Source organism: Bombina bombina, chromosome 3, assembly GCF_027579735.1.
Source record: "Bombina bombina isolate aBomBom1 chromosome 3, aBomBom1.pri, whole genome shotgun sequence".
NCBI classification, from domain to species: Eukaryota; Metazoa; Chordata; class Amphibia; order Anura; family Bombinatoridae; genus Bombina; species Bombina bombina.
Genome location: NC_069501.1, coordinates 1,218,811,769 through 1,218,825,199, shown reverse-complemented (window position 1 = coordinate 1,218,825,199; position 13,431 = coordinate 1,218,811,769). Strand labels below are relative to the sequence as shown.

The following is a 13,431-nucleotide window of genomic DNA, read 5'->3' as shown; positions in this document are numbered from 1 at the left end:
CATGTCTTGTAAGGTAAACGCTATGGGCGCCCTAGATGTACTTGGCGCCATTTGAGCGTGAGTCCCTTGGGCGGGAGTCAAAGGGTCTGACACGTGGGGCAAGTTAGTCGGCATAACTTCCCCCTCGTCAGATTCCTCTGGTGAAAAATTCTTTAAAGACAGAATATGATCTTTATTACTTAAAGTGAAATCAGTACATTTGGTACACATTCTAAGAGGGGGTTCCACCATGGCTTCTAAACATAATGAACAAGGAGTTTCCTCTATGTCAGACATGTTTGTACAGACTAGCAATGAGACCAGCAAGCTTGGAAAACACTTTAAATCAAGTTAACAAGTAAAAAATAAAAACGGTACTGTGCCTTTAAGAGAAACAAATTGTCAGAATTTGAAAAACAGTGAAAAAAAGGCAGTAAATCAAACGAAATTTTTACAGTGTGTATAATAAGCTAACAGAGCATTGCACCCACTTGCAAATGGATGATTAACCCCTTAGTTCAAAAAACGGATCAAAAAAACGATAGACTTTATTTTAACAGTCACAACAAACTGCCACAGCTCTGCTGTGGCCCTACCTTCTCAAACAAACGATTTTGGAAAGCCTAAGAGCCCTTTAGAGAGGTCCTATAGCATTCAGGGGACTCCTGGAGGAAGCTGGATGTCTCAGTCTGTAAAAGTTACTGCGCAATAAAGCGCTAAATTAGGTCCCTCCCACTCATGTTAAAACAGTGGAGAGCCTCAGGAAACTGTTTCTAGGCAAATTTAAGCCAGCCATGTGGAAAAAAAACTAGGCCCCAATAAAGTTTTATCACCAATGCATATATAAAAACGCTTAAACATTCCAGCAAACTTTTTATATTGCAAATCTATAAGAGTATTACCTCTGAAAGTAAGCATGATACCAGTCGCTATTAAATCACTGTATTCAGGCTTACCTTACATAAATCTGGTATCAGCAGCATTTTCTAGCATTTACATTTCTCTAGAAAAAGTTTTAACTGCACATACCTCATAGCAGGATACCCTGCACGCCATTCCCCAGCTGAAGTTACCTCTCTTCAGTTATGCGTGAGAACAGCAATGGATCTTAGTTACAACCTGCTAAGATCATAGAAATCACAGGCAGATTCTTCTTCTATTTTCTGCCTGTGACAAAATAGTACAACTCCGGTACCATTTAAACTTTTGATTGAAGAAAAAACCAACTACTTTACACCACTTCTCTCTTACTACCTCCATGTTTGTAGAGAGTTGCAAGAGAATGACTGGATATGGCAGTTAGGGGAGGAGCTATATAGCAGCTCTGCTGTGGGTGATCCTCTTGCAACTTCCTGTTAGGAAGGAGAATATCCCACAAGTAATGGATGATCCGTGGACTGGATACACCTTACAAGAGAAAAAACCAACAACAAAAAACACGTTACTGCACATTTAAATTTAAACAGGTAACTTTTTTACCCTGCTATGTAGCATAGAAAAATAATGCCAATTCAACATGACTAGACCGCTCACTAAATACGAACAACTATGTATAAAAGAACGCCCAATTCGCCATACGCTTTCGCTTATATATAAGATATTAATTACCCCATTCCCGGGGGACACAATCCCATACTTAGAGAGCTGGGAAAAAGACATAGGAGTAATAATTCCACAACACATAGGCGCAAAGATCATTAGAACAACACTAAAAACCTCCATCTCCACGGCCGCTTTAGAAGTTAACCTGAAACTACTACATGGGTGGAATTACACTCCTCAAAAAATACATTGCTTATTTCACAAAGCTTCAAATAAATGCTGGCGCTGCGGTCATGTAAATAGTGGTATGACTCACATGATGTGGTGGTGCACGGCCATCCAAAATCTATGGAGATCGGTTATTTCTGAAGTGGAAGATATTTTGGAAATCCAGTTCCCTCTAGACTCACTGCTCTGGCTATTAAATAAACCCCCTAAAATAAGACAAACCCTTTCTCAAATTATTTTTTATAATGTCAAATAGTGTGAAGTTTTTGATAGCCAAGAATTGGAAAACGAAAGACCCACCTACTATTGATATGTGGATACAAAAAGTATACAAATCAATTCATCGAGGAATTATATTATTTAAAACATGACAGAATGGATACGTATTCGGACATACTGACAACATGGGAGTCATACCTTAAGAATAGATAATTTTGACAAGGATCAGGGGCTCTTGAGGTTAGACATGAGGAGAGAGTGTAATGTAGAATAATAGGCTATTTACATATATATCTATAAATATGTGTGAGAAACCGTGGAAGACCTCTTGGATTTATGAACACTACACATAAAGGACCTGGGGGCTTCTGTTTCAGTCGCTGTTGGTTGTACCAGTCCACAGTTTTAGTTGTATTAAAAATAAATTAGCTCAAACACCATATTATATGATGCCTTTTTGTTTTCTAAATGTTTTACATATGGAGCTGTGTCTCCAATACCTATAAAAGAAAAATTACACTTTCCTAAATAAAGCTAATTTTCAAAAAAGAAAAAGAAAAACAATGCCAATTAATTTCAGACACCCTTACACCTTAGCAACCCTGCTGAGGTGCCTACCTGACCGCCAACCAGACTTTCACTCTCTCTCTCTCTCTTGTGGAGCTGGAAGGATCCAGGACTTCAGCAACAAAACACAAACAAATAAGACTAGAATCGCTTGCTTAATTATATAAAAAAAAAAAAAAAACATGCGGTTCTAGTGACACGCTATTCAGCCGTCTCTGCAACGGAAGACGTGTCTGAGTACTACGCAGTAATAAAAAAGCACGCAAACCCGATGGGCCCGCCCATCATGGGCGTTACTGTACATTCAACTCCCGACCGGCTTATATGCTTGTTTAAGCCATTGGGAGAAATAACCACCGTAGCGATTTTAAAGTAAGCTCAACTCCCAGCCCCAGTGCCTGCAGTTATGGCTGTCAAATTACTCTCCATACATAAAGTGCCCCTGTTAAATGAGCCTTATGTGTTTCTTACAGTGTAAATAAAAGTGCCCACTTTTGCTCTGAGTTTTTGATCCCCAGAATAAAAAAAGCAGCACTTACCTTACATCTGCCTGACAGCAAAGGCAGCTCACAGGCTTGAGAGGTCCTATCCCTCACATCGACCTGTGGAGAAATAAACATCTGAGTAAATCCACCTCAGGTTATAGAAGATAGGGCAGCATCATAATATGAGAGGCGCAGTGAGAATTATGTCCCACAAGTTCCCATTGCTCTAAAGCCACCAAAGCTCTACTGAAGAGACTGATATGGACTACGGCTACACCCTAGAACAAAGCAGCACAATCTTGCACTACTTTAAAAATAATAAACTCTTGACTGAAGAATCTATTCTTACACCTCACTTTACCACTTCCTATCACTAACGTAGGCAAATAGAATGAATAGAGTGGGAGGGAAGGGAGGAGCTATTTAACACATCTCTGCTGTGGTGCTCTTTGCCACCTCCTGCTGACCAGGAATATCCCATTAGTAATTAAGATGATCCGTGGACTCATGTCATAAAAGAGGAGATAGAGAGATATATAGCATTGCTGCTCCTTCAACAAATAAAAAAAGAATGAAGCAAATTTGTCAGGTGATAATTTTAACAGCTGATGTCCCAGGCTTGATCAAATATGTAGTGATAATCAACTGGAGGATTGAACAAACACGTATAAAAATCATCATTACTAAGTGACTGATTTCACTAATGATATTAAAAGAGGAACAATAATAATTATTTCTAATGATTTAAAAAAGGGACAGTTTACACCAGAATTTTTATTGTTTAAAAAGATAAGATAATCCCTTTATTACCCATTCCCTAGTTTTGCACAACCAACACAGTTATATAAATATACCTTTTACCTCTGTGATTACCTTGTATCTAAGCCTCTGCAAACTGCCCCCTTATTTCAGTTCTTTTGACATTCAGAGCTGGCTCACCTGAACGCCACATGCGTGAGCACAGTATTATCTGTCACACATGAACTAACACCCTCTAGTGGTGAAAAACTGTCAAAATGCCCTGAGAGAAGAGGCGGCCTTCAAGGGCTTAGAAATTTGCATATGAATTTCTTAGGTTTAGCTTTCAACTAAGAATACCAAGAGAACAAAGCATAATTGGTGATAAAAGTAAATTGGAAAATTGTTTAAAATTACATTCTCTATCTGAATCACAAAAGTTTATTTTGGACTAGACTGTCCCTTTAAAATTGGTTAACTAGGCAGTAGTACAACATGCAAGGTATGCAAAACGCTTGGCAGAAAAAGTGAGGCGATACAAAAGTGTTAGGGCTCATCCTGAATATTATGTACAGGTCTGAAGATAATATCAATATAAATAAACTAGATTCTGTTTAGGGCTACTTAAATAGTACAGGGTCTAAAAATTAAAACATGTCTAGACAGACCATGGGCCTGATTCTTTAATTTGCTCTTATTCAGCGAGATTATCTAAGATGCCTCATCAGATACCTCAAACAATTCTAGAAATGCAAATTTTAACGTGAGAGCATTGTATCTCGCTATGCAGTAGGGACACCAATACAATATAATGCTTAATATGCAATTTCTCTCCATTCCAGCACATTTTTGATAATCAGGCCATATATGTGTAGTTGAGAGGATAGACGGAAGAGGGGGATATGATAGAAACAGAAAAGTATATAAAGAAATGTTGAAAAGCGAAGATGAGAGGGTAGGGCAGGTTCGGACTAGCACCTTTTTGCAGAAAAGATGGTCGATTCATGGAATTTACTTTCAATTGAGGTGATAGACAAAAAAAATGTAAGTGAATGCAGTGATCTCAGGACCTTTTTAGCGGGTGCACCCACCGGCTGATTTTACTGACCACCAGCTAAAATTTTAGCCAAAATTAAAAGTTAAAATTAGCGAATATTAAAGTTACATTTTTTTTTATGACACAAATTAACATTAAATAATTTTATGTTAAAAACTATGCAATTAAGTGTTTTGGGCAGCAGAAAATGATATATTAGAAAATATTACACTGCCCGCACCCAGCAGGCAACATTTTCTGTGGAGAACACTGGAATGTAAGAACACTAGGGATATGCATAAGGCTATCCTGAGAATTCAATTACGCTTGTGCTGCAGCAGGATAGAAGATTATGATTTTTTTGCTGTCAAAATGTGTTTCTATGTTTGTTTATGTACTACAAAATCTCTACAGACTTTTTATATTATTATTTAGGACATTTTATACACACCTAGGTTTTATTTACTAAGCGCTCAAGCGAACACACAGAACATGGTATGTAAAGTAAGCACATCATAGCTAAAATGCGCAAGTAATGCATCTATTGAAATTAAAGTCCAACTTTCACTGAATAAATCCTGAATCCTTTATATGAATAAACTCCAGGCAATTTTCCTTTTTCTAAACAAAAAACATCTTACAAATATTATTATTTAGTGTCAACAAATGAATAATAAAAAGGACAATACAATAACACATACTTTGAATTTCAGACAAATTTCAAAGGTCATTTTAATTTCCTTGTCCCCGGTATCTTGTGACAGCCATTAGCCAATCAGAGTCATATGTATATACTGAAATCTTGCACATGCTAAGTAGAAGCTGGTGACTCAAAATGTGCACATCACAAAACGACTGCACAATTTGATCATAGAAATTAGTTTGAAAGTTTAAATATTGTAGAATATCTGAATCCTGTTTAATTTGATTCATGTCCCTTTAATTATGTTTAGTACAGATTGTGTATCTTCTAGCACTAGCAGAATTAAATATTGTTTGTATTTAAAAAACAATAGAGACGTGTTATTGCTGGCATATGAGTTCAACCTATGTGTTATACAATACTGGACCACATTGCTCTAAAGTATATATATATTTTTTATGTATTCATAAAATAGTCTATTGATGTGTCTTAGTTGTACTGTAGTTCATGCGGAGTTAATTTGTCAAATACATGATTTAAACAAATCAGATTTATTCATGTTTTACAGTGATTTTAAATACATGAATATATATTAAAAAATAGATGGATATATATAAAAAAATTAATTGCATTCGTTAAGACTTTTAATGAAAAAACAAAAAAATTTGTTCATGCGGTTAAAACAGTTACTCTAACACCTTTAATTCCCTCCTCAGAATCTAAACTAGCTACAAAAACCACACTATATTAACCCCTTAAGGACCAGCGACGTACCCTGTATGTCGCTGGCCTTTTTTTGGGACTTTATTGTTTTATAGCACGGTCTTGCCACCAGCGTTGAGACTGCTCTATTCCACAAAGCCTGCTGGAGGGAGTGCATTAATAGCGTGTTCTTGCTAGACTTGTGCTTTTATGTCCTGAAAAAACCCTCAACGACCAGAGACATACAGGGTACATTGTGGTCATTAAGGGGTTAAAGGGACAGTCAACACAAAAATTGTTATGGTTTAAAAAAAAAAAAAAGATATAGATAATGCCTTTACTGTCCTTTTTAATATAACCATGTTGGTTGTGCAAAGCTGGGGAATGGGTAGTAAAGTCCAAAAAAACCTCTCGTGTTTCAAATAGGGCATGTAATTTTAAACAACTTTCCAATTTACTTTTATCACCAATTTTGTTCTCTTGGTATTCTTAGTTGAAAGCTAAACCTAAGAGGTTCATATGCTAATTTCTTAGACCTTGAAGGCCGCTTCTAATCTAAATGCATTTTGAAGGTTTTTCACCACTAGAGGGTATTAGTTCACGTGTTTCATATAGATAACATTGAGCTCATGCACGTGAATTTACCATGGAGTCAGCTCTGATTGGCTAAAATGCAAGTCTGTCAAAAGAACTGAAATAAGGGGGCAGTCTGCTGAGGCTTAGATACAAGGTAATTACAGAGGTAAAATGTGTATAATTACAACTGTGTTGGTTATGTAAAACTGGGGAATTGGTAATTAAGGGATTATCTATCTTTTAAAACAACAACAATACTGGTGTTGACTGTCCCTTTAACGTACTTTATAACCTTTAAACCTCTAAATTTCTGTCTGTTTCTAAGTCCCTAAAGACAGCCCCATGATCACATGCTTTTGTATTTGCTTTTCACATCAGGGGAAGCTAGTTCATGCGAGCAATATAGATAACATTGTGCTGATGTCCGTGGATTCTAACACAGCATTAATTGGCTTAAATGCAAGTCAATAGATAAAGTCATGTGATCAGGGGGCTGTCAGGAGATGCTTAGAAACAAGGTAATCAGAGGTAAAAAGTATATTTAATATAACCACGTTTTCTGTGCAAAACTGGGCAATGGGTAATAAAGGGATTATCTATCTTTTAAAACAAAAATGTTTGAGTTGACTGTCCCTTTAAAAATAGGAAAACTAGACTTCTACTTCAATGTTGAATTCTACTAGAAGGAAACTACCTAAAACATCATGGTCTCAAAGGTAGCGATCTCACCTGCACATTCTTACCACAAACCACTTCCACCTGGTTTATAACTAGATTAAGTAAAGTTTAACTCCTAACTGTGATCACCTGTAACACTACACTTACCTCAAGGAAACAACTTAATTGTGAAGTGTAATTCTAAATAACGCAAATAACAGTAAACGTGAAGCACATTTTAACAGTGTGCGTGTCATTTACCAACAATGCCAATCTTGTCAACGCTTTATTATTTTTCTTAATGTACATCATTAGTTTGTAATATTTATTTTTCTCTGAAAAATTAATAAAAAAAAAAAAAAAAAAAAAAAACAGTTACTCTAAGACTGGAAAGAAGGGCTTCAAATTTACACGATTCAATAGGGAAGTCATCACGCAGATGTGTCACTTGTTCTTGACAAATCTAAGCTCATTAAAATACGTACATAAATGGGAGAAAGTGCTTCTGTTATCAAATTTAGCTTTATTCTCTTGGTATCTTTTATTGAAGCAGCAATGCACTTCTGGAAGCTAGCTGAACACATTTGTAAGCCAATGAAAATGGGCATACAAGTTCAGCCACCAATCAGCAGTTAGCGCCAAGCTCTTTAACCTATCTAAATATGCTTTTCAACAAAAGGGTACCAACAGAATAAAGAAGTTGTTTAAAATTGCATGCTCTATCTGACCCAGCAAAGAAAATAAAATGTGTTTCATATCTCTTTAAAAGGGACAGTCTAGGCCAAAATAAAACTTTCATGATTCAGATAGGGCATGTCATTTTAAACAGTTTTCCAATTTACTTTTATCACTAATTTTGCTTTGTTCTCTTGGTATTCTTAGTTTAAAGCTTAACCTAGGAGGTTCATATGCTAATTTCTTAGACCTTGAAGGCCACCTCTTTTCAGAATGCATTTTAACAGTTTTTCACCACTAGAGGGTGTTAGTTCACGTATTTCATATAGATAACACTGTGCTCGTGCACGTGAAGTAATCTGGGAGCAGGCACCGATTGGCTAAACTGAAAGTCTGTCAAAAGAACTGAAACAAAGGGGCAGTTTGCAGAGGCTTAGATACAAAATAATCACAGAAGTTAAAAGTATATTAATATAACGGTTGGTTATGCAAAACTGGGGAATGGGTAATAAAATGGATTATCTTTTAATACAATAAAAATGCTGGTGTAGACTGTCCCTTTAATCTGCTGTCCAGCTGCTCCACTGAAGATCTGATGATGTTTCTTATAGGAAACGGTGGACAGATTTTCCTTACATGACCACATGTACAAAGTTTGCATGCAAACAATTTTTTTTTCGTGAGAAATAAATTCAGTGCATTCGTCTAGTGGTAATCTATTATTCATGAATATATCAAAGTTTATAATGAAGTACTTCTGATTCAATGTGGAATAATCTATTTTAAAATATTTTTTGGGCTGTTATAATAATTCTTTAATATTAAATTATTGGTTTTCAACCAGAATATGAACCATTAATAATTACCAGACTATTCTACACTAGTTATGCAGTGCCCAGGATATTAGTCATTATTAAAATACTGCCTTTTTAAAACAAAAAGTAAATCTAAAAGCATTCTAAACATTCTTAAGAATCTAAATTATTAATACTTTTTTCCTAAATAATGACTGTCACTTCAATGCTCTACTAAAATTTGGCAACTCAAGAAAAAGTTATTGTCACAAAGTGCACAAAGATTATATTTAAAAAGGGATATGAAACCAAAATTATTTAGAACGGGAATTTAAACAACTTTTTTGTTCTTTGGTATCGTTTGTTAAAAAGCAGTGACGTAAGCTTAGGAGCTGGCCCATTTCTGGAGCACTATATGGCAGCAGCTTTACAAGAATGTTACCAATTTGCAAGAGCACTATATGGCAGCACTATTTCCTGCCATGTAGTGCCCCAGATGTCTACTTAGGTATCTCTTCAACAAAGAATATCATGGGAACAAAGCAAATTTGATAATAGAAGTAAATTGGAAACTTTTTTTTTTTGGGGTTTCATATCCCTTTAACATTGTGCAACTAGTCAATGAAAGGGAAACGTGAGAAACCAAGACAACATAAATAACTGTAGCTTCTGTTTCACCTTCATAATCCAGTGCAGAGCCTTCTGTTCGGACCCCAGCCATGGTGTGCTGACCACTAACCGAGTTGGCGAGCATGTTCTCAAACCTCTCGAGAGTGGCCTGGCCTTCGGGGGTTAAATGTGACAGCCCTTCTTCATAGGTGTAAAATGTTGAGATATCGCCCTGCCCTTGTTCTAAAGCACAAAGATATCAAACATTAAATTATTTGTATTTTGGCAGCACTAAATTTATAGTTTTTTTCCCCCTTTTTTCAAAAAAACATTTTATATAAAATTTATTGCTATTTTGATCTTTAGATTTTTGTGCCGGCATTTTAAAAAGGTTTAAATGACGAGAGCACCAGCATAATCTGTGAGATTACAACCATATTACTTCTAATAGGATACTTCGGTTTACAAAAACTGTACTGAAGGCTGCATGGGCCCGATCCTAATTATGGATTGAGCTATAAAGACGAGTCCTCTCGTTAAGCCAATTCAGAAAATAGGATAAAAACCTCAGATGTCACAAAGCATCAAGCTAAGAGTAAGGAGAAAATGGTAAATGCAAAAGCTTCTGTTAAAGGAATGATGTCAATATCCTGCTTCAGTTAAAGGGACAGACATGGAAATTCACTAAGCTGTTTTTTCGACAGCAATCTAACACTTTACAGCAAAACAATAGACAAGGGTTTTTCCATAACTTGCTTAAAATATTATGCTGGAAAAATCAATTTAAAAAAAAAAAAAACTTCGGTCACAGTGGATCAGAAGTGTTATTATATTGAAGGGAAACTTACAAATACTTCTTTATACTACCTACTGTTTATGTTTTGTAGATACTTCTACCTAAAAGAAATTATAGCCTCAGGCCCAAAGACTGAAAAAAGGACAATGTTAGACTAAAAGGCAATAGCAGACTTGAAACATTGTCTTTTTCAATCTATATGGCTCACTGGAAGTGGCAATTCACGATTCTGTGACTCTATGGTGAGTGCCGTCTTCTGCTTTTGGATTTTAAATTTAAAGGGACATTCCGGTCAAAATTTAAATGCACATAGATGAATTACATCTTTGAATAAAAAACATATTTGCAATATACATGCATTGGCAAAAATGCTTCTAGAAAAAGTGATCACTGTTTTAGTGTTAACATTTTTCTGTGCATGTGAAGCATAGCTAGATAGTCTCAGTGCACCAGCATTTTAAATACTGCAGCTGCTCAGAGCACCAGTGGGGGTCGTATCATGCCAGCAATTAACAAATTAAGTCATTACCAGATAGTACAAGCACCTTAGGCTCAATGATCAAGTGCTGTGTTTAAAGTGAAGGTAAACTTTGATGAATGAAAGCCCGTTTTTTTAAAAATACTATTAAAAACAGGGGCACTTTCATTCATCAAAGTTTAGAAAGCAGCCGTTTTGATTAAAAAAAAATAGTCATTGATGACGTGTGAAGGGAGGGTCTCCGGGTGGGGGAAGCTGCTCTGGCTGTGAGAAGAACAAAGGTAAGTTTTTAATCAAAACAGCTGCTTTCTAAACTTTAACCCCTTAATGACCGAGGACGTGCAGGGTACGTCCTCAAAAAAAAGGCAGTTAACGCCTGAGGACGTACCCTGCACGTCCTCGGTGTGGAAAGCAGCTGGAAGCGATCCTGATCGCTTCCAGCTGCTTTCCGGTTATTGCAGTGATGCCTCGATATGGAGGCATCCTGCAATAACCTTAACAGGCCATCCGATGCAGAGAGAGCCACTCTGTGGCCCTCTCTGCACCGGACATCGATGGCCGGTATCGTTGGTGGGTGGGAGCCGACTTGGGAGGCGGGTGGGCGGCCATCGGTGAGCTGTTTAAGGAGGAGGGGGGCGGGATCGGGGGCGGAGCCGACGGGGGCGCGCGCGGGCGCGCGCACGTGCACGGGGGGGGCGGCGGGCGCGTGCACGGGCGGGAGCGGGTGGGAACCGCTATACTACAGAAAAGTTCAAAAATACATGTGTGGGGCAAAAGGCCACTAATAGATAAATCAAATAATAAAGTGATTTTGGAGGGTTGGAGGGTTGGTCTTGGGTGGGGGGAGAAGCTACACTACAGAAAAAGGGATTTTTTTCTAAAAAAAAACACAACACTTTTTTCTTAACTGGGTATGGCAGACAGCTGCCAGTACCCAAGATGGCGCCCATTAAGGCAGAGGGGGAGGGTTAGACAGCTGTTTGGTGGGGATCAGTGAGGTTGGGGGCTAAGGGGGAATCCTACACAGCAGCATATGTAAATATGCTTAAAAAAACACACTAAAAAGCCCAAATATACCTTTTATTTTAGTACTGGCAGAGTTTCTGCCAGTACTTAAGATGGCGGGGACAATTGTGGGGTGGGGGAGGGAAGAGAGCTGTTTGGGAGGGATCAGGGGGTCTGATGTTTAAGGTGGGAGGCTGAGCTCTACACTAAAGCTAAAATTAACCCTGCAAGCTCTCTACAAGCTACCTAATTAACCCTTTCACTGCTGGGCATAATTCACGTGTTGTGCGCAGTAGCATTTTGCGGCCTTCTAATTACCAAAAAGCAACACCAAAGCCATATATGTCTGCTATTTCTGAACAAAGGGGATCCCAGAGAAGCATTTACAACCATTTATGCCATAATTGCACAAGCTGTTTGTAAATAATTTCAGTGAGAAACCTAAAGTTTGTGAAAAAGGGAACTTTTTTTTTATTTGATCGTATTTGGCGGTGAAATGGTGGCATGAAATATACCAAAATGGGCCTAGATCAATACTTTGGGTTGTCTACTACACTACACTAAAGCTAAAATTAACCCTACAAGCTCCATACAAGCTCCCTAATTAACCCCTGCACTGCTGGGCATAATACACGTGTGGTGCGCAGCGGCATTTTGCAGCCTTCTAATTACCAAAAAGCAACGCCAAAGCCATATATGTCTGCTATTTCTGAACAAAGGGGATCCCAGAGAAGATTTTTCAACCATTTATGCCATAATTGCACAAGCTGTTTGTAAATAATTTCAGTGAGAAACCAAAAGTTTGTGAAAATATTTGTGAAAAAGTGAACGATTTTTTGTATTTGATCGCATTTGGCGGTGAAATGGTGGCATGAAATATACCAAAATGGGCCTAGATCAATACTTTGGGATGTCTACTAAAAAAATTATATACATGTGAAGGGATATTCAGGGATTCCTGAAAGATATCAGTGTACCAATGTAACTAGCGCTAATTTTGAAAAAAAATGGTTTGGAAATAGCAAAGTGCTACTCATATTTATGGCCCTATAACTTGCAAAAAAAGCAAAGAACAAGTAAACATTAGGTATTTCTAAACTCTGGACAAAATCTAGAAACTTTTTAGCATGGGTGTTTTTTGGTGGTTGTAGATGTGCAACAGATTTTGGGGGTCAAAGTTAGAAAAAGTGTGTTTTTTTTCCATTTTTTCCTCATATTTTATATTTTTTTTTATAGTAAATTATAAGATATGATGAAAATAATGGTATCTTTAGAAAGTCCATTTAATGACGAGAAAAACGGTATATAATATGTGTGGGTACAGTAAATGAGTAAGAGGAAAATTACAGCTAAACACAAACACCGCAGAAATGTAAAAATAGCCTTGGTCCCAAACGGACAGAAAATGGAAAAGTGCTGTGGTCATTAAGGGGTTAATGAATGAAAGTGCCCCTGTTTATAATAGTATTTTTTATAAAACGGGCTCTCATTCATCAAGGTTTACCTTCACTTTAACTATGCACTATGCACCAGCATTTTAAATACACTTTTGAAACATTTATCTTTTATTAGAAGCATTTTTATAACTAATACATGTATATCACAAAAAATGCTTCTATACAAAACAGAAATGCATCCATGTGGCTGGAATGTCTCTTTAAATCTCCTATGTATATACAAAGACCTTAAAATTGTGTTTCCG

General features: G+C 37.0%; 1 protein-coding gene across 2 annotated transcripts in view; it reads right to left on the bottom strand.

The window, feature by feature from the left end:
- Positions 1-13,431, bottom strand: part of CLNS1A (chloride nucleotide-sensitive channel 1A) — a 35,718-nt gene that overhangs the window by 16,445 nt on the left and 5,842 nt on the right. For both annotated transcript variants that reach the window (XM_053705080.1, XM_053705082.1), the window contains exon 5: positions 9,520-9,693. In XM_053705080.1, coding sequence (XP_053561055.1) covers positions 9,520-9,693 — 174 coding nt within the window. The remainder of the gene's footprint in view (positions 1-9,519; positions 9,694-13,431) is intronic.